The sequence below is a fragment of the Ovis canadensis genome, chromosome 13 (assembly GCF_042477335.2).
Source record: "Ovis canadensis isolate MfBH-ARS-UI-01 breed Bighorn chromosome 13, ARS-UI_OviCan_v2, whole genome shotgun sequence".
Taxonomy (NCBI): Eukaryota; Metazoa; Chordata; class Mammalia; order Artiodactyla; family Bovidae; genus Ovis; species Ovis canadensis.
The window spans coordinates 26700075-26727241 of NC_091257.1; the positions used below are offsets into that span (position 1 = coordinate 26700075).

Sequence of the window (27167 nt, forward strand, 5' to 3'; positions counted from 1 at the left end):
GCATATCTTAGTAGAAAAACCTCTCATTTGTCTAAGTGATGCATATATTAGCTATTTTAAGGAACTCCTAGTGCAGAAAACATCAATTCAGATGAATAAAGCAATCCTCTGCAACAGATTGCTAAACAGAAAAATATTTACCAAACAGCAATTCTATGCTATCATTTAGATGGGAGAAAAATATATTGGTTTTGACATGCACAAAACTGCAGCGTCCAGGTTTGTACATGTCAAAAAAATCATCAAAGTAGAATTTATGGGGTTCCCAAGTAAATGTGAGTTACTTTAAGGATAATGCAGTATACCAACTTCATAACATTAATGCTTTATAAGTGGATTTTAAAAACAGAGAATGGTTTAAGATGGACCTCCATCAATGGAACATTATAGTTAGAATTATTACCTTCCTGTTATTCCTTCTTATTTTATGGATTATGCTTTAAAACAACAAATAATATGAAATAGATAAAACAAGCAAATGCAGAGACAGAAGATAGGGTGGTGATTACCAGTGGCTAAGGGGAGAAATTTTGTCCAGAATCTCTGCTTGGGGTGATGAGAAAGTTCTGGAAGTGGATAACTGGCGTGATGGCTGTATAACATGATACAGCTAATGGATGCCACTAATTCTACACCTAAAAATGGCTGAAATGGTGAAAATTAAGCTGTGTGCGCTTTTAGCATAATAAAAAGCAACAAGTAATCTAAGCATTTATTACTGAATTCACTAACAATATTTTCACAAAATTTCATTCCTGGTCCATTTCCTTTCGTTTGCTAAGTAGGCTGTCACACACCTTTTTTCCTTAATCTCTAAAACCATAACTCTGTCTTCTCCACCTTCAGCAGATGAAACTATTTCACGAGAAGACGGAAGCCTCAAGGCATAAACTTGTTCAACTTCCTTCCCTCTGGTCCAACTTACCTCTTCTCCACCTGTTCTCCCCCAGCTGTGCCCTATGTATGATCACATTCCAGGGCCACATCATCCCTGGAAACTCTTCTTCTCCTTGACCCCCCCCAACTCCCACCATCCTTGTGATCTCACCCCCTCTCCAACCCAGGAGCGACAGAGGAGGAGATGGTTGGATGGCATCATCGACTCAATGGACATGAGTTTGAGCAAACTCCTCAAAGACAGTGGAGGGAAGCTTGGCATGCTGCAGTCCACAGGGTGGCAAAGATTCGGACAAGGCTGAGTGACTGAACAACCACAACTGACTCACAAATGTGCTCGTATTCCCCATCCCTGACAGCCTGTGACTTGGCTTCTGCAGATGTGGCTGCGTCTGCCCTCCCCCAGCAGCAAGCGTCCCTTCCCACCACCGGGCAGCTTCTCTACCCTTTCCCTCTGTCTTCTGTGCCCACCGCTCTGCTGACCCGGCTCTCCCCAAGGGCACCGATGACGCCAATTTCCAGATCCAGCGGCTCATTCTTAATCTTCTTCCTCCACACTACACAGCGCTGCTGACAGTGCTTCCCCCTCTGCCTGCCCTTTCATCTCTTTGGTCACTCTTTCAGCTACTCTTAGTTCAGCTTTCTTTACCTAAACTTCTGAAACACATCCAGGTTTCAACTTGAGTCCTTTCTGGCTAATCACACCCACATTGGTGGCTTCAGTGATCCTCTACTTAATGGTAACTTCAAAAAGACATTCTTCTTGAACTACACTTGCACGCCTTTAGTCCTATAGTTTCAGCTACATGCTGGATCGCTCCACGCGTCTTGCTCAAGCACAGCCAGAACAAATACGGGTTTCTTCAATGCTCATGCCTCTCTGCTCTCTCCTGTCCTGCTCAATGGAATTACCATCCACTGACTCTTCCAAGCTAGAAATATTGGAATCAGCTGTGAGTACTCCTTGCTTTTTGCCTCTTACATCCAACTGTGCAACAAGACCTACCAGTTTTATCCCATTGTATTTGATCCTATTCTCCAATCCTTTTGACTTCCCTGGTGGCTCAGACCATAAAGCGTCTGCCTACAATGTGGGAGACCTAGGTTCGATCCCTGGGTCAGGAAGATCCTCTGGAGAAGGAAATGACAACCCACTCCAGTACTCTAGCCTGGAAAATCCCACGGAGGGAGGAGCATGGTAGGCTATAGTCCATGGGGCCACAAAGAGTCAGACACAACTGAGGGACTTCTCTTTCTCTCTTTTCTTTCTTTCTTCCTTTCTTTCTTTCTTTCTTTCTTTCTTTCTTTCTTTCTTTCTTTCTCTTTCTTTCTTTCTTTCTTTCTTTCTTTCTTTCTTTCTTTCTTTCTTTCTTTCTTTCTTTCTTTCTTTCTTTCTTTCTTTCTTTCTTTCTTTCTTTCTTTCTTTCTTTCTTTCTTTCTTTCTTTCTTTCTTTCTTTCTTTCTTTCTTTCTTTCTTTCTTTCTTTCTTTCTTTCTTTCTTTCTTTCTTTCTTTCTTTCTTTCTTTCTTTCTTTCTCCCTCCAATCCTTTAGCTTGACAACTTTAGACCTTTTCCCTAGATCATTACAGTAGGTTCCTAATTAGTACCAACCTCCTTGTCTTTGCATGCAGTTCATTCATCCTTCACCTTAGCCATAAAAGCTGCCTTTCCAAAATCTCTTCAATGTTGAAAAACATAAAACTTCTCTCTGCCTACGGTATGAAGCCCAGACTCAAAAACCACACAATTTCTTCATTATGGACGAACTTCCAAACTTTAAGGAAACTGAACTTTGGCTAAAGATATCGATTAAACCAGGCATTTAAAAATATTTTGGTTTCTTAAAATGTGTTCCTCTAAATAGTTTTGTCTCAGAGAAACTTAAGCAAAACAAATCTTCCCTCACACAACTAGTAAGATGAAAACAGAACCTATAATGTTAGTTAAGAAAAAAAAAAAAAGCTTAGTAAACACTGAGAGGAGATATATGCAGAAACCCACAACTGATTTAATTTGCAAAACCACAGCTTTAACTCAACTAAAGTAAAGATAACTTAGATAAAATACAACCAGAAAACTGAGATAAAAGAAATGGGGTAAATAAATTAACTTGATGATTTAGCAAGCAAGTGTCACGGGTGTATGGCATGAAAGTCTGAGAAAGCACTTTGGACAAAGAAAGCTGATGGGTTGACTCCAGAGAGCCCCTGGGAGCAGAAGTTCTTAGGGGAACCCCTGCTTGCTGGAAGAGGATCATTTCTTGGACCATGTCCATTTCATTTGTATGGTCATTTAGTTTCAGGAGAAAAATAAGATTTTATAGGTTGATGTTCAATTTTTGAGGTTGGAGTGGGAGACCACTGGTATTTATTAAGGCTCCTCTGCAGCCAGAATTAAGCAGCAGAAGTCACGAAAACTTCTACTTTCTCGACTCCCACCACCAACCAGCTGTGATACCCTGAATATCTCATCTAAGCCCCAGTTTCCTGGCCTTTAAAAGGAAGGGTCTAGATATACAGAACAGATTTGTAGACATAGCAGCGGAAGGAGAAGGAGGGACGGATTGAGAGAGTACCATTAACATGTATACCCTACCATGTGTAAAATAGATAGCTAGTGGGAAACTGCTGTATAACACAGGTCACTCAGCTCGATGCTCTGTGATGACCTAACGGGGTAGAATGGGGGGTGAGGGTCGGAGGTAGGTCGGAGGAGGGTCGGGAGGGGATCTATGTATACTTACAGCGGATTCAAACTGTTGCACAGCAGAAGCTAACATAACATTGTAAGGCACTTATCCTCCAATTAAAATTAAAAATAAATTAAAAAAATGAAGAATCTAAAGAGAAAAACATCTGTCCTTGCTAAAATTCTGTACTTCACTATTTTTATCTCAATATTATTAAGATCAGAAAATGCTAAGTGTATTTATCCTTAGGGGGAACAAGAGGAAACAGACTATTTTCAAAGTGACTAGTGGTATTCCTTTTCCAGCAAATTAGACAGTACCAAGTGCATTATCAGGGCATCCCTGGTGGCTCAGATGGTAAAGAATCTGCCTGCAATGCAGGAGACCTGGATTCGATCCTTGGGTCAGGAAGATCTCCTGGAGAAAGGCATGTACCCACTCCAGTATTCTCACCTGAAAAATTCCATGGACAGAGGAACCTGGCAGGCTACAGTCCATGGGGTCACAAACAGACACTACTGAGCACCTAACACACACATACACATATGCACACACACACGCACGCGCACGCTTTCTCAGGCACAGTGAAGCATGCTCCCTCCAATATGGGATGTTAAAATAAGGAAAGGAAGTGACAGATTGGGGGCTTGGGCTGCAGGGGTGGGAAGTAATTAGACAGCCCTTTAGTTTCCTTCTACTCATTTGCCTGTGTGCTAAAACAGCAGCAAGAGGCATTAAAAAGTTCTGGATGTTTTGGAAAGGTAGAGGCCCTCTTCACTAATCGGAATCATGATAGTCAGAATCCATATATCTATTTAGATAACAAATAAGTAATGACAACCTAAGTCCCAGGCATGTACCAGCTTAAGAAAAAAAACAAAAAACCCAGCGGTGACAAAGGAGTCAGGGCAGGCCTCATGGACGAACAGAGAAAATAAGGGTTATGCATCACTTGGAACCAGGGGAGGACAGAACAGGACTTTTCTGCATCACTGGTGACCTATCTGCACCTTCTTTTTCTTTACACCCATGGGTTTTTTTTTTTTTTGGTAATTTTTTATTGGAAGATAATTGCTTTGCAATATTGTGCTGGTTTCTGCCATACCTCCACGTGAAGCAGCCACAGAAATACCTATGTCCCCCCCTCCTGAACCTCCCTCCCATCTCCCAGCCCTCTAGGTTGTCACACGGCGCTGGGCTGAGCTCCCTGGGTCGCACAGCCAATTCCCACCGGCTAGCTCTGTTTCCACGCTACTCTCTCAAATCGTCCCACCCTCTCCCTCCTACACTGTCTCCGAGAGTCTGTTCTCTATGTCTGCATCTCCACTGCTGCCCTGCACACACATGCGCTAATACACAATATTTGTCCTTCTCTTTCTGACTCACTTCACTTTGGACCATAGGCTCTAGGTTTATTTGCCTCATTAGGACTGACTCAAATATGTTCTTTCTTAAAGCTGAGTAACAGTCCATTGTATATATGCACCACAATTTCTGTATCCATTCGTCTGGCTGAGTAACAGCCCACTGTATACGTGCACCACAATTCCTGTATCCATTCATCCGTCGATGGACATCTAGGCTGTTTCCGTGTCCCAGCTACTGTAAACAGAGCTGCAGTGGACACTGGGGTACATGTGCCTCTTTCCGCTGTGGTTTTCTCAGGGCACATGCCCAGTAGTGGGATTACTGTGTCATATGCTTACCCATGATTTTATGGCAGTGAGCACACAGCAGATATTTTCCCTCTCCCTCCCACTCCATAGAAAGCAAGCGCTTAGTAATCTAAGAACAGGCCAGGTTCCAGAAATTTCTAATTCTTCATTCTTTTTACTGTAACTTCACAGCACTGTCGTGAGCTAGATGATCTTACTTACATGCTGTTTTTTGTTTGATTTTTAATGCCTTTCTCCTTCATGAGGGTCAGGACTTCGGCTCTCTTTTCTGCCCTGTCTTCCCAACACCACATCCATCACTGACAATGATCGACGAAGGGCTGGATCAATTACTATCTGTGGACTGAATAATTCCCTGCTTGTTCCAAGTCATAAAAGTTCCCATTTTCTCTAAGTTACTGATTAAGCCACTTTAACGTGTGAAGGTGATCTGAGTGCTACTTGCATTTTTCAGAGGATCTGTTTGTCTTAAATTTCTAGCTGGCAGAATTCTGGTACCGGGAAGAAATGAGGACTTTCAGGTGGTTACTGGAGGGTATTTTGAGATCAGGTGGGAAGGAGCAGTCCGAAGACAGCCACCCTTTGATTTGCTAGAATGTCTACTCCAAGGAAAAACAAATCCCTCTGTACTGTTCACAGACTCCTCCTTCCCTCTATGGGCAAACCCATAAATCTCCAAGTGCTGGCCCAGGAGGGTTGCACAGGGTCAGAAGTGTAAGGGTCCATAAGGGTCAGAAAGATAAGGCTAAAACAGAAGCCCCAGAAAGCAGAGGTACGCTCTGTTTCTGCCCCGAAGACAATGCATCATGGGCATTCTACATCTCAGTGGTTATTACAATTTTTTTCTGTTTATTTGTTTTCAGGACTAACATTTATATTCCACCTCTGAAAACTGCCCATTTGCTCTAATATGAAACACCTATGATATTTCTAGTTGTTATTTTGCAAGCCAAGCAGAGAAATAATAAAGTACAGAGCTTTGAGATTTAAAAATAATTATTCTTTGGAAAATATTGGCAAAACAAGTGTTTTCTTGAATAAGGATATCGCTTTGAACTTTCTGGAATCTTGGGCTTCAGAACTTGTCAAATAACAACAATCAATAAATAACAGACATAAAAGGGATCAGAAACAATTTGAATCTTACCAGTGATTTCATAGATACACAAACATACTGACTTAAAAGCAGATTACAGTTACCTCAGGCATATATTGAGAAACAATATAAATATGTCTCACAGCATAAAAATATATCATCCCTCTCATTTCCAGAATTGCCTTACAAAGTCAAATTTCAAACTTCAAAGTTATTACCAAAGGAGATTTATCTGGCTGCATTTCTCACTCATTTTTAATTAAACACAGTTTCTTCTGAACGGCTCTTTGCAAGTTACAGTAGTCAGCATATACAAGTGTGTGTATGTGTGCCCACAGATGATATACTTTGCCATTTTAAAATGTGCCCCAAACCATAACTGATATAAGGAGGGAAGGAAGTCTCGTAACTCATTTCTTAGAATTAACACTACTGTCCGGTAATATTTTTTTAAAACAATGAGTCAGTAGATACAGTATATTGCCTAATTCAGGCTAAGCCAAGTGGAGCATCAGGGACACAGATTACAGCATCGAGCTGCCCAGGTTCAAATCTGAGCTCTGCCGTTTAGCAGCTGTGACTTTGAACAAGCTGTTTAACTCTTTCCTCATCTGCAAAATGGGGACAATAAGACGACCCACTCAAGTAGGTTAACAGATGTAAGCTGATCAGAGCAGTACCTGGATGCAGAACAAGCTCGATCCAAGTTAGTTGTAACTATTAGTCTTGAGTTTATCCATTCAACAGTCAAAGGAATGATGATCATGTCTGCTGCTTCCACCACTTAGCAGAAAACATTTTCTCACAATGATTACTTCCTTTAGAGTTGTTTTGTCAAAAAGCAGCTCTGCTCGTTCAAGGTGGGCCTTCCCGCTCCCTCCCCCGAGTCACACCACTTCCCCTGAAGCTCGTCACCAGCCTCAAGTGCAACAGTCCTCAGTTTCACTTTCAGGTTAAGCAGTCAGTGTGGCTGGGGAGGCGAGCTAGTCACTTAACAGGCACCCAAGTGAAGTAAGCACCGGCTCGTCACTGCTTTGCCCAACTTCTCCCCTGCCTTCTTGGCCAAGCAGTCACCTGTGCAGAAGGTGCGCGGAGGAGGGCTGAGGTTCTGTACTGTTTGGCATCCGGGCGCCCCGCCTTTTCATGGCAGGTCTGGGATGCCCTTATGGGGTGCTGCTCCCGTCTCTCCGTGAATGCACACGGCCAGGTCTGAAGCCAGCTTCCTCCCTGCCGCTTCCTTCTTAATCGTGACACTGAGCTCTAGCTGACCCTTCTGTTTCAGCTGCTAAGCTTGTGTCTCAAGCTCTGTGTGTCTGGCCTGTCCTCCCTCTCTCCCTGCACGGTGGCAGTTCTGCGTCCACCCCTTTGGCTCCGTCACATGGCTTACTTACACAGCTCTGACCTCCTCCTCATCACACCCGCCTTCTTCCTGTTTGGGGTTTTCTGGTCTTCCCTCCAGGCACCCCCCTGCTCTACCCAGTGTGGAGATCACACCGATGTCCTAGCTATGTACTGAGCACCTGCTGAGTGGGGGACGAGCCCAGGGCTAGACTGGAGAGAGAGACCCGGATCCCTGCCCTCAAGGAGCTCACAGTGTGGTCGGGGTGGAGGGGGTGTTGTAACTGCCGAGGTGGCTTCCGGTACAGGAAGCTGGGGCGCTCACTCAGGGGGGAAAGGATGTTTTAATTAGATCAGGGGGTGGGGGCGCCTTCGCAGAGGTGGTGATGTCTGAGGGGTCGGCCGAGTGAGGATGCAAGGGGGAGAAGGGCATCTCTAGCATGTGGTCCCCCACGGAGCTACGCTAACCAAGAGGCATGGAAGGAAAAGGTGGTGCTCAGGCCCTTGGGAGAGGGAGATTGGAGAGGCAAGCAGGGGACCGGCGAGCAGTGTCAAGGGCCTGGATCTTATTCTACAGGTGACGTGGGGCAAGGGAGAGAATGGCAATCCCATTTTTGTCTGCATCACTCTTCTGCCACCAGTGAGACTAGAGGTTCCATCTCAGAAAAGAAATGTGAGGTGGTGAAATATTATCCTATCACAGCCTAAATACGTGTGTTTCCAAGGGTAGCTGCCAGAGCACCTCCCATTCCAAAGCTCTCCTGCGATGCTCCTTGGCCCAGCCCCCTCCCTGTCATCACGGCTGACTTGGGACTGGCTTTGACCAGGAGATCTCGGCAGAAGTGGCGCTCCGTAGCTTCTTAGTTTGGCCCTTAAGAGATTTGAGCCTTTGTCCATGGTAGATATTTACCGTGAGGATCTAAGCACCATGAAAAGAAGTCCAACGTGGCTGCATAGAGAGAAAGAGAAGGAGCCGAGGGTTCCAGCCTTCTAGCCAAACCCGCCAAGTGTCATCTGTTGCTTGCTTAATTGCTCAGTCACATCCAACTCTTTGTGACTCTATGGACTGTAGCCCACCAGGCTCCTCTGTCCATGGGATTTCCCAGGCAAGAATATTACAGTGAGTATTCTCAAGAATTGCCATTCTCCACCTTGCCCCATGTCACTCAAGAATATGAGCGTGAGTTGCTATTTCTTTCTCCAGTGGATCTTCCTGAGCCAGGGATCAAACCCACGTCTCCCGTATTAGCAGGCAGATTCTTTACCACTGAGCCACCAGGGAAGTCCATTTAATACACTGGGTTGGCCAAAAAGTTCATTTGGGCTTTTCTTTAAGATGGTATCAGTTCGGTTCGGTTCAGTCGCTCAGTCGTGTCCGACTCTTCGTGACCCCATGAATCGCAGCCCGCCAGGCCTCCCTGTCCATCACCAACTCCCAGAGTTCACTCAGACTCGCGTCCATCGAGTCAGTGATGCCATCCAGCCATCCCATCCTCGGTCGTCCCCTTCTCCTCCTGCCCCCAATCCCTCCCAGCATCAGAGTCTTTTCCAATGAGTCAACTCTTCGCATGAGGTGGCCAAAGTACTGGAGTTATGATATAGAGAAACCTCAACAAACTTTTTGGCCAACCCAATATGAGCAATTCCATCTCAGATCTGTGCACAGCTTCAGAAGAGACCCCATGTGAATCCATGATCAGCAGAGCCAGCCCCAAATTCCTGAGCCACAGAATCACGGGCAGATCAAATCGTGTTGTTTTAAGCCACAAAGTACTGCGGATGTTTGCTACCCAGCGACTTCTATCCAAAGCAATATTATAGGTCAAATAAATATTAACAGTACACTGGGGTCTTAACAAGTTCAGCACAGCAGCACTGATCCACTCACCACCAGCATGGGTTAAGCTGTACTTCACTTAATTACTTACCACCAACTCTAATTTCAAACCTACATCACACTTAACTGATTAGTGCTCAAGCTTTTAAAAAAGTGGTTCTTAGAAAATGTAATCCTGTTTCCATCTCACAAAAAACTAAGAGAATGCAGTGTGTGGATTAAAATTCCCTGGAATTCAGCCTGAACTTTCCTATTGATAGTTTTCAGACAAACATCCAAACATGTGTCTCACTTTTGGACTTGCAGAATGTTTGACGGTTCTTTATATTTTGCTTTCTTAGCTGTACTGCTAAGTGTCTTGAGACAAACCAGTACTTGAATAAATGGTGTGATCTCTCTCTCTGGGTCTAGATATTTAGACCCAGAGGTCTATACTATTTTTTCCACCAGAAAATATCTACCATATTTTTCCAGGAGAAAGTGACTTTGTATATTTATTTTTTCACATTACTATGTTTTAAAAGATTTTTTTAATGTGGATCATTTTTTAAGTCTTTACTGAATTTGCTACATTATTGCTTCCATTTTGTTTGTTTGGTTTTTTTGGCCATGAGGCATGTGGGATCTTCAGTCTCCGACCAGGGATGGGATCTGTACCTCCTGCATTGGAAAGTGAAGTCTTAACCATGGGATGGCCTAGGAAGTCCCCTGATTTTGTATATTTAATGAAAATATATTCTCTCTGTTCTGAGTACCTCTAACCTGCTCTCAAAAGAGAAGGGCTTGCCCTCCTTCCTTTCAATTGAAATAATAAAATTCAAATATTGAATCGGCATTTCTCTCTACCAGTTTCACCTATGGGACACTATTAATGGATTAAGTTTGCCTTCATTAAAATTTCTAAAATTATCTGCTAGCTTATGCTTAACAATACTGGCAATTTGGGGTCAAGCAAGTTGCTGAAGCTCCAGGATTTTGGTGATCTGATGTGAACAGATGACTCACTGGCAAAGTCCCTGATGCTGGGAAAGACTGAGGGCAGAAGAAGAGGGCGTCAGAGGATGAGATGGCTGGATGGCATCACCGACACAATGAACATGACCTTGGGCAAACTCTGGGAGATGGTGAGGGACAAGGACCCCTGGCGTGCTGCAGGCCACGGGGTCGCAAAGAGTGGGACACAACTGGGTGACTGAACAACAACAACAACAATGTTGCATTTACTTTATTTTAATAAGTAACACAAAGCCTTTCCTACTGCTCACATGGCTTTCTTTCCAAAAGTGCTTTCATCAAATACCCCAAGTGTATTATAAATAATAACAGATCTCAGGGCCCAGGAACTTAAAAAGAAGCCCAGCAGTCAACTCCTTCTTTTTACTGGGACAGAGGAAGGTGAGAGTACTTTGTGCCGCACTTTTGGCAAATATTTAAGCTGCTTCTGCGTCAGAACTTGGAATTCTGCAAGTGATCGCTCCCTGAATTATTTCAAAATCGTAAGGACTTTAACTCTCCAGGATTGCTGTGGTACCCTAGCCCAGGCATCGTACCACTGAAGCCCATTAGGTGAACCTGTGCTGTGCCGCAAGAGAAATCAATGCAATAAGTTCTGCGACAAAGAGTAGCCCCCACTCGCCACCAACTAGAGAAAGCCTGCACACAGCAACGAAGACCCAGTGTAGCCAAAGATAAATAAGTAAATAAATATTTCAAAAAAAGAAGCAATGCAATTCAATCATTTAAAAATACATGATGATTTATTTTTCTTCTCCAATGACTGATGCAGAAGAACAGAGTTTCCACTCTTAGAGTGGAGAAGATGCTATCTGGCTGCTATTCCTCATGAGCTTATCTTCCAGAAACAAAGTCCACTGAGCAAATCAAGGTGTTCTTTTTGAAGAATCAGCATTTTGAGAAGACCTGGCTGTTAGCAGACTTCTTGCGCTACCATCACCACTAACACAGGAGAAGGAAAGATGTGCTGTTGCCCTTTTTTTTTTTCCACAGGTAGCTTTAATTTGCAAAATTTAAAATGAGAGCAGAATGATTTCAGTGTTTGGGTGACTGCTCTCCTGTTTACTGGTGAAGAGGTACATGTTCCAACCATTGATAATACAGTAAGTTCCCTACATACAAACCTTCAAGTTGCGAACTTTCAAAGATGCCAACATGCATTCACACGTCCAGTCATGTAAGTTAGTTCACATGTCTGGCATACTTTTCAAGGTACTGTACTGTACGATTTAAAATGTTTTATTTTTTGTATTTGTTATCTATGTATTATTTGTGTAAAAAGTATTATAAACCTATTACAGTACAGTTACTATAGAGCTGATAAAGAAGGTTGGGCACCAAAGAACTGACACTTTCGAGTTGTTGGAGAAGACTCTTGAGAGTCCCTTGGACTGCAAGGAGATCAAATCAGTCAATCCTAAGGGAAATCAACCCTGAATATTCATTGGAAGGACTAATGCTGAAGCTCCAATATTTTGGCCACCTGATGCAAAAAACCAACTCATTAGAAAAGACCCTGATGCTGGGAAAGACTGAAGGCAGGAAAGGAAGGAGGTGACAGAGGATGAGATGGTTGGATAGCATCACTGACTCAACAGACATGAGCTTGAGCAAGGTCTGGGAGATGGTGAAGGAGAGAGGAGACTGGTGCACTGCAGTCCATGGGGTCACAAAGAGTAGGACAGGATGTAACTACTGAACAACAACAACATACAGCCAATTGTGTTATTTGGGAGCCTAGGCTAACTTTGTTGGACTTATGAACAAATTAGATTTATGAATACACACTCAGAACAGAACTCACTCATATGTAGGGGACATAATATACCCTGTATTCTACACCCAGGCTAATGACTGGGTTAACTATAGGCTGGGAGCCATGACATGTATTTGATACTGCACCACCCAGGGGCCTGGGGGAAATCCTGGTGTGAGTGGAATGTGTAGATCTCAAAAGACACCCTCCCCAAACAGCTACAAAATATTAGGATTAGGAGGGATTCTAGAGACCCCCTCATCCAACTCACTCATCTTATGGTCAACATGGCCAAACAGGTCAGAGAAGACTGGTCTCCTACCCCCAATTCTGTGATCTTTCCATCTGCCTTCATTGTCAGACAGCTCAGGAAGACTGCCTGACGGTGGAAAAGCTGGACCAAGGCAGAGGGAAAGTTGCTCCAAGATCCTATAGCCTCTCTCCAGTCTCTGCTATGGAAAAGGACGATCTAATCTGGATTCTTAATACCCTTGCATGCCAACTCCCATGTGTCTTCATTCATTGCAAGGGACCTGGGAAGCAAGGTGGATGGCTGGGGAGGGGAGGGAGGCAGCAGGTGCCCTGGTATAGAGTCTGGCCAAACAGAAGTCAAGGCACTGAAGTCTAATAATGTACTCGGCCCCAGGCGTCACTTCTCAGTCATACCCCTAACATCCACCTCAAGCACATGGGCAAATGTTACAGTGCTCAGAGCTCTTAGTACTAATGAGCAGGTCCTGAAAAACATGACATTTGTAATTAGCATCCTTCATGCTGGCAATGAGAGAAAAATAAAATCTATTCTCTGATGAGGAGATGTCCTCTCTTCCGCAGATGAAGATGAAGTCTGAGCTCTGTGCTGAGAGTTTAAGAAGAGAAGGAAATAGAAGACCTGGTGTATGTCCTTGGTATATGTCAATCCTAAAGGAAATCAACCCTTAATATTCATTGGAAGGACTGATGCTGAAACTGAAGCTCCAATACTTTGGCCACCTGATACAAAGAGCTGATTCACTGGAAAAGGCCCTGATGCTGAGAAAGATTGAGGGCAGGAAGAGAAAGGGACAACAGAGGATGAGATGGTTGGATGGCATCACCAACTCGATGGACGTGAGTTTGAGCAAACTCTGGGAGATAGTGAAGGACAGGGAAGCCTGGTGTGGTACAGTCTATGGGGTTGCAAAAAGTCAGATACAACTTAGCAACTGAACAACAACAAGGTCACTGACCAAGCTTTCGCAGGAGATAATAACTGAATTACAGTATCATTACTGGGACTTCCCTCACAGTCCAGTGGCTAAGACTCCCTGCTCCCGATTCAGAGGATCCCTGAATCGAATTCAGTTCGATCCCTGGTCAGGGAACTAAATCCCACCTACCTCAACTATGAGTTTAAATGCTGCAACTAAAGATTCCGCATGCCACAACTAATACCCAGCATGCTGCTGCTGCTGTTAAGTAGCTTCAATCATGTCCAACTCTGTGCAACCCCATGGACGGCAGCTCACCAGGCTCCCCCATCCTTGGGATTCTCCAGGCAAGAACACTGGAGTGGGTTGCCAGTTCCTTCTCCAATGCACGAAAGTGAGAAGTGAAAATGAAGTCGCTTAGTCGTGTCCTACTCTTAGCGACCCCCTGGCAGCCTACCAGGCTCCTCCGTCCATGGGATTTTCCAGGCAAAAGTACTGAGTGGGTTGCCATTGTCTTCTCCAACCCAGCATAGCCAAATATATCAAAATTAGAAAAAAATATTTTTATTGAGCTCTGTTTATGAGTCAGATAGAATCACAAATCCCCAGAGACACGAGAAAGCAGAAGAAGGAGAGGAAACACATCACAAGCTACATAGAAAAGATGTAACAGGAAAGGACTCTCTCCTGGATAATTGCCAAATGGACCCTGACGGAGAAGAGGCTCCATGAACAAGGTGAGGAATGCACCCGGGTACCACCTGGTCTTCTTGCTTCCCAGAGGAAAGCAGAGTGCTTGGGGTGGAGACTCCGTTGAGCTCTGGAGGGCAGGGATGCTGAGCCTCACACAATTAAAAGCATCTCCCTTGTTTGGCAGACAAAGATGAGCATAACTCCTCAGTTGCCCTGGTGTGACTGCCACCCACCCCACCCCCTCCGCCCCGAGGTTGGAACCGTCCCAGTGGAACACACACAGCATTTCCCCCAAAACATGATGGCATCCATGCAGAAGTGTACTGTAAAAATTGCCTCCAAAATCCCACTGAGGTGACATGGGCTTTTGAGGTATAAGCCCAAACCCTAAGCTCCTGTCTTAACATTGTTTTAGCCATGGCTTACTAGCTGTTGGGAACCCATGCGAGTGCTCATTTTATTACTGCTGGGATTTATTTTTAATCTTCTTTAAAAGAGTATGTGTTTTTCTCCTCTGGTTTCATATTTTTGGTTATTCTACCTTTCAGTAAGTCCCCTAAAGCAAGGGCCCCCGACCTCTGGGCCGCAGACCTCTGTCAGATCAGTGCCGTTAGATTAGAAATAAAGGACACAAAAAATGTAATGCTCTCGAATCATCCTGAAACCATCCACCTGACTTCCTGATCCATGGAAAAACTGTCTTCCACAAAACCGATCACGGGTGCCAAAATGGTTGGGGACCGTTGCCCTACAGAATTTATGACTCTCTATTTCAGTTCAGTCGTTCAGTCGTGTCTGACTCTTTGTGATCCCATGAACCACAGCACAGCAGGCCTCCCTGTCCATCACCAACTCCCGGAGTTTACCCAGACTCATGGCCATTGAGTCGGCGATGCCATCCAACCATTTCCTCCTCTGTCATCCCCTTCTCCTCCTGCCTTCAATCTTTCCCAGCATCAGGGTCTTTTCAAATGAGTCAGTTCTTCACATCAGGCGGCCAAAATACTGGAGTTTCAGCTTCAGCAGCAGTCCTTCCAATGAACACCCAGAAGTGATCTCCTTTAGGACTCTTAGATGATCATAGTTGCAAAGCAGAAGCAGAACCAGAGATGAAGGGAAGAAGCGTAAGGATGCCAAGGCAGGCGTAGGGGTGGGATGAACTGAGAGACTGGGACTGACATGCGTGGTTGTTGCTCAGTTGCTGAGTTGTGTCAGACTGTCTGACATTCATATACACTACTGTGTATGGAACAGATAACTACTGAGAATCTGCTGGGCAGCGCAGGGAACTCCACTCAACTTGGTGGCCTGAATGGGAAAGAAACCCCAAAAGAGGGGATATATGTGTATGTGTAGCTGAATCACTTTGCTGTACAGCAGAAACACAGCATTATATAGCATCTATACTCTGATAAAAATATTTTTAAAACAAATTTATTACTCTTTACTTTTAAGACATTTTTCTTTGAATGCTCTCAATTATTTAATCTTTGGCAGGCCTTTATCATCCTAATTCTTGAATTTCATCCTTCACTTTTGATCTTTTTTATCTTTTTACCTTTCTTAATGAAGTTTAAGATCATGATGGTTTTCTTCTGAAAGACCCTAAAAACATCATTTTATTACATTTTAATCTCTTTTATCCTTTGATATTTTCTTTTTACTAAAATAATTTTGAGCTCTCTGTGTATCTGCATTCCATGTTTACCCCCTGCCTCATCCATTTGCTTGTAGGGGGAAATTTTGGAATATCTCAGTATTACTTTTTGTTTCCTTATCATTCTTAACTCGGTCTCTTTTCCTTTCATTACTGGCATTTCTCAGCAAGGTGAGAAACTGGGAGGGTGATGGGGGAGAAAAGTCCACCACAGGGATGGGGAGACAGAGTTTCTCCCTGTAAGAAGTTGTCTTTAAGCATGTAAAATGTTTTCTGTCACCTTCAACTCTGAACTTCTAGTAGAATGTATCTAGGTAATTCTAGAAACCCACAGGCAAAACCTGCTGAATTGATGATCCCGCTTGTGCAGACTTTTTTTATTTTCTGCACCAAAATCATTGCAGATGGTGACTGCAGCCATGAAATTAAAAGATGCTTGCTCCTTGGAAGGAAAGCTAGACAAACCTAGACAGCATATTAAAAAGCAGAGACATCACTGGTGACAAGGTCCGAATAGTCAAAGCTATGGTTTTTCCAATAGTCATGTATGGACATGAGAGTTGGACCATAAGGAAGGCTGAGTGCCAAAGAACTGATGCTTTCAAACTGTGGTTTTGGAGAAGACTCTTGAGAGTCCCTTAGACGGCAAGAGATCAAACCAGCAAATCCTAAAAGAAATCAACCCTGAATATTCATCGGAGATGAGGGCAGCAGAAAATGAGATGGTTAGACAGCATCACTGACTCCATGGACATGAGTCTGAGCAAACTCCAGGAGATGGTGAAGGACAGGGAAACCTGGTGTGCTGCAGTCCATGGGGTTGCAAAGAGTCAGACACCACTTAGCAACTGAACTACATCCATGTTAGAGTCCAGGTTTCATTTCAAATAACACTGGGTAGCCACTGCAGAGTTTAACGCAAGGAGTGACAAGCTCAGATCTGGGTTCTATAAGGATCCTCCAAGCTGCATAGTGGAGAACAACCCACAGTAACAGAGACCAGGGAGGAGGTTCTGGCGGTGATCCAGAAGGGAAATGGTGGTGACCTGATTCGGGGCGGGAAAGGTGGGTGGAATAAAAGATACGTAGGGGTGTGCGTCTACCAGAACTTGGCTTGAGGTGAAATGAGGAGGCGAGGAGTCACGGAAAACATCCAGATTTCTGCTCGTGCAAGAACAGGTGAGACAGCGCCACAGACAGGAAAGGAAGGAGGTTGTCTTGTGGGAAGAGAAAGGGGAAGACCGTGCAAGCAGTCTGAGGCACACGGTACTAGATGCACCCATTCAGCAGCCAGCCGCAAAAGGACTCTGGAGAGGTCACTGTTAGGGAGTGGTCAGCAAGGGGATGGCTATTCAGGTCAGTGAGCACGAGGTTACCAGAGTAACGGAGTGAGAATCCAGAGGAACATCAACCTTCCGTGGGAAAGGAGGGAGAGCAGGAGCTTGCAAAGCAGAAGAGGAGAAGGAAGGAGAACGGGAAGCAGGGGTGGGATGAGGGTGTTGCTCCGAGAACGCAGAGGTGGTCAGTACACCATCTGCTGCAGAGAAGTCAAGGAAGAAAGGAGTGGAATTGAGCAAGAGTCAGCAAAAGGGAGGGCTTCCCTGATGGCTCAGTGGTAAAGAATCTGCCTGTTAATCTCTGGTCCAGGAAGATCCCCTGGAGGAGGAAATGGCAACTCACTCCAGTATTCTTGCCTAGAAAAACCCATGGGCAGGGGAGCCTGATGGGCTACAGTCCGTGGGACTGCAAAGAGTCAGACACGACTTAGCGGCTGAACAACAATAAAGCAAAAGGGAGCACGAATGTGTTACATCCCAGAGGCAACAGAGCCAGATGTCTGGCCGTGGCAGGGAGTGAGGACAGAGCAGCAGGGGCGGGGGACAATTTAAGCAGGCTGGCTGTGAAGAGGATGAAGGAGAAGGCCATGGCTGGATGGCCTTCTTCTTCCGAGAAGGAAGGGGCTTCAGCATGCTTGTGCAGTGAGGTGGGACCAGGCAGGGTAAGGAAAATACAGATGCAGAATGAGATAAATCAAGAGAATGAGATTCCTCCTCCTTCCACAGAGGAAGAAGAAATGGAATCCAGAGCATCAGTGGAGAAATGAACCTTAGATGGTGAGGCTTCTGTTTTTTTATCATAAAAAGGGGAAGGAAGGGAGGGTGATCCAGAGCTGGGCATGGAGCCCTGTCATCACAGGGTGAGGTTGTTTCCATCAGGGAAACTCCCGTTTTCTCAGCGAAGCAGGCTGAGGGGATGGTGGCGGCAGGAGACGGTCTGAAATGGCTGCTGTTTTCTACAGGGGCAGGGAGTTGACTGGGCAAAGTCTGAGGGAGGGCCTGGCTGACGCTGGAAACCACAGAGGCCCGACGCCACGAATTTGCAGAGTTGCATGATTCTGTCCACTAGAAGCGCAGCAGCCTCTGGCTCCGCACTGGGAGGAGATGGGACTCCGCTGTGGACCTGGGGACCCCAGTTTTGGAAAGAAAAGCACATCAGCTCATGTGGCTCCACCCAAGCTGCTGCTTCCAGCCTGAGTCGGGGTGGGGAGGCGCTTCAAGGGGAAGGCAGAGGGGCTGTTTTCATCTTTGTTGACTTCAGGCCCCACAATCTCTGGTCTGTTGTATCAATACTATTTTTTTCTAGGCGATATTTTTTTTTTCCTTAAGAAGCTGACAGGGCACATCCCAAAGTCCGTATTCCTCTTAACAAACGTGTAATCTGATTATAAGACTCTCCCCCTGAGATGACATCTTCCCCCATCAGCCAACTGATGAACAAACTTTGGGAATATAACCCACAGAGGCAGAAAAAGGAGCTTAAATTGGGAGCCAAGAGATCAGAGTTCACAGCTAGTCATTTATTGTGGGACCCTTGATGAAGATTCTTGACCTCGACCCGCCTCAGCATCTCTATAAACTGTGGATGAGCCACTCAACAGGCAGGACTTGAGGAGAAAATGTCTCACATACCCCAGACATGTGGCGTGATGCCCACTCAACCAACAGCACTTTCCTCTGCCTCCCTCCAGGCCAGAGAGTGTATGATTCTACAACTTAAAGGAACGCTACAGAAAACTAAAGGTCATAGGTCTAGGATGATCAGAAGACACATGTCCCAAACTCCACAATCCCAAATCTCATGAATTATTTACTCTTGCTATGTGAAATGCATGCTGGTCTTTCTGTTCCGTTTCATGTCGAAAGATTTGCTGGTTGCAACACAATGCGAATCTCACCATCCAATAATGATTGTGCTTTGCAGTTTAAAAAACACTAGATGAGAGGCCCAACTCTGTATCACTGCAAACAGTACATTAGCAGACCACAGGATGGAAAAAGTTGAAAACTATCGCTCTAAAAACGCTACCACACAGCTGACATGAATTTCTCCCCAAACTGCAAGAAGGGCATGTCAGCTGACTTTCATGAAAGACTCGGCCGCTTGCTCACCTGGGCTGTGAAGAGTCATCTGACCATGAATTCTCAGCGCCTGGCTTGCTTTGGAAACTCACCCATATCTTGGCAACGGGACTCTACCGGCTAGGTGCTTATTTTAGCATATGCCCAGTGTGAACAATGCAGAGGGCTGGGGACGGTAACAGGGCAGGCTAGCCAAGGGTGATTAAGGGGCCGCTGTTCGTACTTTCAACTAAAGAGCGGTAGTTGATGTGGTAGTGATCAACACACTTTGAGAGGGAAGCGTCTGGGCTCACCCCATTCTCCTCCCTCACTGCTCTGCTCAAACCAGACAGGGTTTGTCCTTTGCCTTACTAGGATGTCATGCTCACAGGCCATCCTAAAATGCAATCCCACCTTCAAAACATCCTCACCTGCACAGCAGGTCTCAGCTGCGCTGCCACTTTCTCCGGATGCCTTCCCAGACACCCCAGATCTAGTGTCCCCTTGGCACACATGTGCCCAGTACAGCATGCACACGCTCATTCTGCACTGCGGGTTCACTGGGGGCTCCTCGGGCACCAGTCCTGCTGTAGGTGCTGGGAAAAGGGCTCCAGGCAAATGCCAGCCTTTTCGGAGTTTATAGTAGCAAAGAGGAAACGAATCTGCAACACAGTTATGCACAATAATACTATAAACTGATATGACACAGGACGAAATCATCACACTCAGAATTTCCCCTTTACCTGGTGGCATCTCACCCATGGTTACACAGCACAGTGTGTGGCTCTGAGGCTCCCAACAAAAACTTGGTGGATGAAAGCACAACCACCAACTTTCTGGTTTTCCCCACTGTCCTGGTAATTTGTCTTGTTTTGGTCACATACAAGACGACAACCTTTAATTGTCTGCAAAGGGTCTGTTCTGCACATTTAGCATCATTACAATGAATGCCACGCTTACCTGATTCTCGACAACTGCTCCTTGCTAAACCACAAGGAACTTCATGTAAGTAGCAGCAGCCCTCTCTAGAGGGCAGAAGCCCTTCTGCCTGTGGGTTCCCTAGTCCTGCAGGAGATGCTGGACTCGTTAAGTCCTCCAATTATTCTGCACGAAAAAAGGGGACATATTAACTTCATTTCCTAATTTTGTGACTATTCTCTGCTTCTGGGGGAGAATGTTCCTATTTGTAAGAAACACGCATGAAAGAACCGATAAGGTGAGAGGGCATCCGGTCAGCAACTTATTTAGACATCATCAGTAGGGTTGAAAGGGTAAAAGGATTTTCCCCTTTGTACTGCAATTACAGCTTTTCTGTAAGTCTGGGATGTTTCAAGGTTAAAAGAAATAAAGAGAGAGGAAAAAAATAAAAAGGGACATAAGTACAGGATGAGATAGGAAAAAAAAATTAATGAATTCAGAAGCAGCATCAACCCATGAACCCCTGAGGTCGGGCACCAAATGGTTTGGTAAAATGTTAATTGGTTACCATCTCACACCCATTAGGATGGCAACAATCAACAAACAGAAAGTAAGGAGCTTGGGCGCGGATGGGAGACAGTGAAACCCTCCTGCACTGTTGGTGGAAATGCAACCTGGTGCAGTCGCCATGGAAAACAGTGTTGCAGCTCCTCAAAAAACTAAACACAGAATTATCATCTAATCCAGCAATTCCACTTCTGGGTATACAGCCACAAGTATTTAGAGCAGAGATCTGAAGTGATATTCTTACACTCATATTCATAGCCGCCTTATTCGTAAGCCAAAATGTGGAAGCAACCCAAACAACTAGGAACAGATGAATGGATAGACAAAATGTGGTAGACACATTGTGGGAGATACTGTTGTTGCTCAGTTGCTCAATCGTGTCCAACTCTGGTGCCCCAGGCTTCCCTGTCCTTCACCATCTCCTGGAGTTTGCTCAAACTCGTGTCCATTGAACCCATGGTAGATAAAATGGAATGTTATTCAGCCTTTGAGAAGAAAGGAAATTCTGACATAGGCTAGAACACAGATGAACCTGAAGGACATAGTTTAGTAAAACAAGCAACTCACAAAAAGACAAATCCTGTGCGATCCCATTTATACAAAGCAGCTGGAGGGGCCAAGTTCAGAGAGAGAAGGTGGAACCAAGGGCTGAAGGAGGGGGATGGGGAGTGAGTTGGTTAATGGGGTGATAGTTTCCGTTTTGAAGAGAGCTCTGCAGATGGATGGTGGTGATGGCTGCGTGACGGTGTGAATGTGCTCAGTGCCACTGACCTGTTTAAAATGTAAAGATGATTAAGATGGCAGATTTTGTCAGGTGTATTTTCATCGCAATTTACAAAATTTAATTGGTAGGTTATCCAGCTCTGTGGTTTTTGGCAAGGCTTGGCAATCACACAGGCCTGATTCTAACAGTTATCAGCTGTTAAGAACTGTGCAAATAACTCAGCCTCCCTCAGCCTCCATTTCCCCAACTGCAAAATGCGAATGCTAACAAGGATAAGGACAACAATGGTGATAATGATGGTGATATCAAATTCATAAAAACTTTGCAAAGATTGAATGAGACTAATATTTACCAAATACAAGTAAAATTATGTGCCATATAATATCTGGCCCATAAATTATAAGTACTAATACATCAATAAATCACGTCTTACTGCTTTTGTTGGCTCTGATTACCATGAATAGGATTAGCTTAATTCAAAGTTATAATTTTTTACAAAAGCTATATAAATGAGCTTATTTACAAAACAGAAACAGACTCACAGATTTCAAAAACAAACTTATGGTTACCAAAGGGGAAATGCTGGGGGTGGGGTGGAGGGATACATTAGGAGTTTGGGATTAACATACACATACTGATATATAAAAAATAATCAACAAGGATGTACTGTATACCACAGGGTACTAGACTCAATACCCTTATTACCTATATGGGAAAAGAATCTGGAAAAGGATAGACACAGGTACATGTATAACTGAACCACTTTGCTTTACCCCTGAAACGAGCACAACACTGTCATTCAACAACACACCAAGAAAAAAAATTTGAACCAAACAAGGAAAAAAATCAAAAGGTAACATCAGCCTATAGAGTATCTACTGCCAGAGTGAGTGGCTTTGAATATCTGCTAATTTAATCTCAGAGCAGAAATCTATGATTCCAGGCGTTGGCTCTGCTAGTCCTAATTTCAGAAACTTCTGGTTCTCATTTTGTCTCAAGGATAGCCTCAGATGACAGAGCAATGTGAATAATCGTGTACAAATGGTTGACAGGTTAAAATAATGAAAGAGGTTTCCATTATTGCAAGGAAACACCTCATAATTAATCTTTTTGCCTCAACATCATGTTTTTCTATGACTTGCTCCCGATTTCTGCCTTGACAGCTAGAATAGGTATTAAAAAGCAAAGCTGGATGCATGACTGCTTGAAAATGAGAAGCTTAAACTTCCAAACTAATGGACAGAAACAGAAAGAATGAGTTTAACATTATGTATGTTGTTACAAGACTAATTCCCTTGCTTATAATTACAATCTGATTTTGGGCAACAGACTTATATAAATATGAACTCACATGGTACATCTGTGTTCTCTCGGCCTTTTTATCATATAACCATTTTTTTTCATTTTAATGAAACGATTTGTAAAAATTACTTGGGGAAAATGATAGAAGATTGAACCCTATAAAAAGGATGTCATCTGAAATCAAAAATATCCTTATTAACAGTTATATTAGATGACTACATCAACCATACTTTTAGAGGCAAACAACACAATCAGTAACTCCAAAGCAAATGCATTCAGAACAGGTAGTACTAATTCCAATTCCTATTTTAAAAAGAAGGCAAATGTCCTGTCATCAAATTCCACATTGTAAGGAGATTTTGTGGAGCTTTACTCCTGAATGCCAGTTACAGATTTGTACTATAAGGCCACACTCTTGGAAAAAATCCTGGACCTAGTCCACATGGAATTTCAGGTAACACACCAGACTCACTACACAGAAGAATTGCCTCTTTTCCATAGAATAGAGGGAATATATTACAACTGCAAGAGGGACCTTTATAGAAATAGTCAGAGAGGAACAGGCTATTCCAGGGAGCACCCCCTCCAAACCCCCTGCAGGACCTGCTACAAACAAGAGAAAGCTCATTTCAGTGTTGAAAGGCACCTTTGAGATCTGAAGAAGAACCAAGGTGTGACTAACTGAACAGTATCTCTGCGTAAATGAAAGGCCAGGGGCACCGCAACAAAAGAAAGTTCTAGGCACTGGCCTATGTATCTTTCAAACAGACAATAGGGAATTTCTGCAGAAGGGAGAAGGATCTGGTAGGACAAAGAAGCTTGCCCATGAGCCATCTGCCATCCCAAGCAACCGCTGCACAAGACGGTGGCGGAAGTGAACACGACACGGCAGAGGGTGGTGACGAGAGTCCTCCCTGGAAGCTTACATTTTAAAAGCTTACAAGAAAAATCACAGAGGGCCGAAACAAAGGCTGGCGATGGGGACAGGTTGCTCGTGAAATCAGAGAAAAGTTTATGAGAGAGTGGGGGAAAAAAAACCCCAAACAAAACAACTTAATTTAGACTTAATTGCTAACTTGGAGGAGTTCCACAGCTGAGGCTTTGAAGGTTTTAGAAGCTCTTCCTATGCCGCATGTTTAAATATATGTACGTTCAATCGACATGAGAAAGACTAAGAAGAGTCTGCCGCAGACACCTGCTTCAAACAATAGTGCTGATCTCCGAGGGATTCTAAACAGCCTCGCACCAACTTCAGAAGTAATTTGCAACCAAATTAGTAAATGTCACCCTCCTTCCCAGGGGACACAGTATTTTTTTAAAAAAGATTAAAGCACTGGCCGTGAGACTGCCATTTTACAAGAGTTAAAAGATAAGTTCGGGGGGAAATGAAGATGGTAATTCACAGGATTGGGGTGTGGGGCGGGAGTGGAGCATCACCATTTTAGTAACAGGGCTTGTTTATCAAATTTCCCCACCAGGAAAGGACGGTGGTGGTCACAGCTTCTAGAGAACAACAACAACCAGACCTGTGTTCAGAAAGGGACCTGCACGCTCTCCCTACCTGGGGGTGGACCATTCCACGGACGAGGAGAGAGGCGCCTTCTCATTCTCCCCCGCCCGTGTCACCAGTCCCCTCCTGGTCAGCTCGGTCCACCACTGAATCATCTTTTATCAGCACCGCTCTGAGCAGGACAAGCCCAGAGACAAAGCTTTCTCCTTGCAGAAACCCCAGCATCTCCCAGGTGAGCCCGCCCGCAGGGAACACCGTCCTTAGCGTGAAAGGTCCATTTCACACTGATAACCCGAGCACTTTAGAACCGAATAAAATATAAAGGCAGTAGCTCTAGTTTCTTGACGTGTGGCCCCCAAAGCTGAAAAACATTCTCACCCCAAGATTACAGGATTGAGCACCAGATTTTTGTTTTCTGACATCTATTAAAACCGGCCTCCTCCTGCCCCAGGCCCCTGGAAAGAAACTTGGCTTAGTTTAGAAGCGAGTGTTGGCAGCCCCGTCTGCTTCTCGAGCAAACGCCAAGAAAACTTATTTTCCTCCGTGGACAGGCTGCCACCGCGTCACACACCTCTCCTTCCCAGGGCGTGCGGGAAACAGTAAACTCTCCGCCACCGTCTTCCTTTGCTCCCTCCCACCCCCCAGTTTAGGTGAGAGAGGAGCCCAGAAGGAAGCGGAGGCGCCCAGCCCCTGGCCCCGACGGCCTCCTCCGGGCCAAGGTCCGCGCATCCCCGGCGTCCCGCGCGCCACAAACCGCGGAAAGGAGACCCAAAGTTTGCGGCGCTTGTCGCCCTTTCCGAGTCCACGGTCCCGCTGCCCGCCCCGTCCCGGATCGGCTCGGAGCCCGAGCTGGGTGGCCGCCCCACTCCCCGCGCCCCTCGCAGGGCGCCCTGCCCTCCCGATCGGTCGGCGACCCGCGCGGGGACCTACCTGCCGGTGGCGCCGGTCGCAGCGCTCAGCTGGGCGGCGGCGCGGGCGCGGGCGGCGCGGGCCAGGGGGCGCTCGTCACCCCGAGGCCCCGCCGCCGAGCCGGCTGCCCCGACGCCCGCCCCGGAGCCGCGGCCCGCGCACCGCCCGCCGCGCGCCGCTCTCCTCCGGGGCCCGCCCCGCGCTGCGCCCCGCGCTTCCGCTCGCAGCGGCTCCGGCCCCGAGACCTGGTCCCATCCCCGCGCCGGGGATGCTGAGCTGCGCGCGGGCAGAGGCGCCCGAGACCACGTGACTCTCCATCTAACCCAACCGAAAAGCGAAAGGAGCCTTCCCACGGGAAGGATCAAGGTCATCAGATTAAAAAAAAAAAAATTTTTTTTCAGCTGTTTGCCAGCCTTTCCACTAGAAAGGGCTGGTGAACCCTGTTCTTTTAAAATGCCCCATGGGAGAAAGATTTGGTGCTGGATAACCCGACCTCTGACTTTGTTTCTGCACCGTTTTCTGGTTTTTGTTTTTTGTTTTGTACCATTTCCTAAGTTGCCTTGCTTTAAATTTGACAGCCCTTGAAGCTGCAGTGTAATGTTTTACCGGTGTCGTCGTCATTGGAGGACTTTCACGCCTGGCTGGTGGTCCTGATGGTCCGGCTGAGGATAAGTGGGGTGCTTTTGTTCTGTGCTCTAGAGAATAAATTTTTCATTCACGATAGACTACTGGTTACCAGCACTGCAGGCCTGTTCCCTCTGAATTATTACGCAAAATGATTAAAATGTACTTGGTTAAAGTGCTTGTTGCTCTGATATACTAAACCCAGATTAGCTTAAGAAATAGAACAATAGTCCTTTTCTTCTTTTTTTGGGGGGAGGGAGGGAAATTAAAAAGGTATGGAAGAGCCTCAGCTTGGATCAGCTGGCTTCTGATCACGGAAGTATAGACTGTCAGATGAAAAAGACCTCAGACTACAGCTAGTTCCAGACTTTTAAAGATGAAGAAAACCTGAGGCCCAGAAGGATCTGGTAACTTAGTTCCCATTGCTGCCTTGTGGCAGGCCGGGGCTGGGAAGTCAGATATGCTGGCTTGTTCTCCTAATCTGTATGAACCCTGCAGAGCAAACACACACACCTTTTAAAGATAAGAATACATTCCCTGAGAAGTAGGCCCTCTCCTGCATTTATCAGTATCTAACAGCATTGAAGCCTCTTGGTGAAAGTGAAAGAGGAGAGTGAAAAAGTTGGCTTAAAGCTCAACATTCAGAAAACGAAGATCATGGCATCCGGTCCCATCACTCCATGGGAAATAGATGGGGAAACAGTGTCAGACTTTATTTTGGGGGGGGCTCCAAAATCACTACAGATGGTGACTGCAGCCATGAAATTAAAAGACACTTACTCCTTGGAAGAAAGGTTATGACCAACCTAGATAGCATATTCAAAAGCAGAGACATTACTTTGCTGACTAAGGTCCGTCTAGTCAAGGCTATGGTTTTTCCAGTGGTCATGTATGGATGTGAGAGTTGGACTGTGAAGAAGGCTGAGCGCTGAAGAATTGATGCGTTTGAACTGTGGTGTTGGAGAAGACTCTTGAGAGTCCCTTGGACTGCAAGGAGATCCAACCAGTCCATTCTGAAGGAGATCAACCCTGGGATTTCTTTGGAAGGAATGATGCTAAAGCTGAAACTCCAGTACTTTGGCCACCTCATGCAAAGAGTTGATTCATTGGAAAAGACTCTGATGCTGGGAGGGATTGGGGGCAGGAGGAGAAGGGGACGACCGAGGATGAGATGGCTGGATGGCATCACGGACTCGATGGACGTGAGTCTGAGTGAACTCCAGGAGTTGGTGATGGACAGGGAGGCCTGGCATGCTGCGATTCATGGGGTTGCAAAGAGTCAGACATGACTGAGTGACTGAACTGAACTGAACTGAACAGCATTGAATAGACCTTCAGGCCAGGATCATCCAACAGAGAGGCTGCCACCCCT

At 45.3% G+C, this 27167-nt stretch overlaps 1 protein-coding gene and 1 long non-coding RNA gene across 9 annotated transcripts in view; one reads left to right on the forward strand and one right to left on the reverse strand.

The window, feature by feature from the left end:
- The window catches only part of PRKCQ (protein kinase C theta), a 154869-nt gene extending 129032 nt beyond the window's left edge, over positions 1-25837 (reverse strand). Inside the window, exons 1-3 of one of the 8 annotated variants that reach the window (XM_069547168.1) lie at positions 25193-25370; positions 20202-20345; positions 19673-19903 (exon numbers count right to left, since the gene is read on the reverse strand). In XM_069547168.1, the coding sequence (XP_069403269.1) occupies positions 19673-19756 (84 nt within the window). In that variant the 5' untranslated portion in view covers positions 19757-19903; positions 20202-20345; positions 25193-25370. Of the gene's footprint in view, positions 1-7038; positions 7758-19672; positions 19904-20201; positions 20346-25192; positions 25436-25777 lie in introns of those variants that run through there. The other 7 variants (XM_069547180.1, XM_069547172.1, XM_069547169.1 and 4 more) reach the window with 7 other exon arrangements.
- Positions 23704-25970, forward strand: LOC138417316 (uncharacterized). Its single transcript, XR_011248070.1, has 3 exons — positions 23704-24009; positions 24231-24494; positions 25750-25970. It is a non-coding gene; the product is annotated as an uncharacterized lncRNA (long non-coding RNA).
- Positions 25971-27167: the final 1197 nt, after the last annotated feature.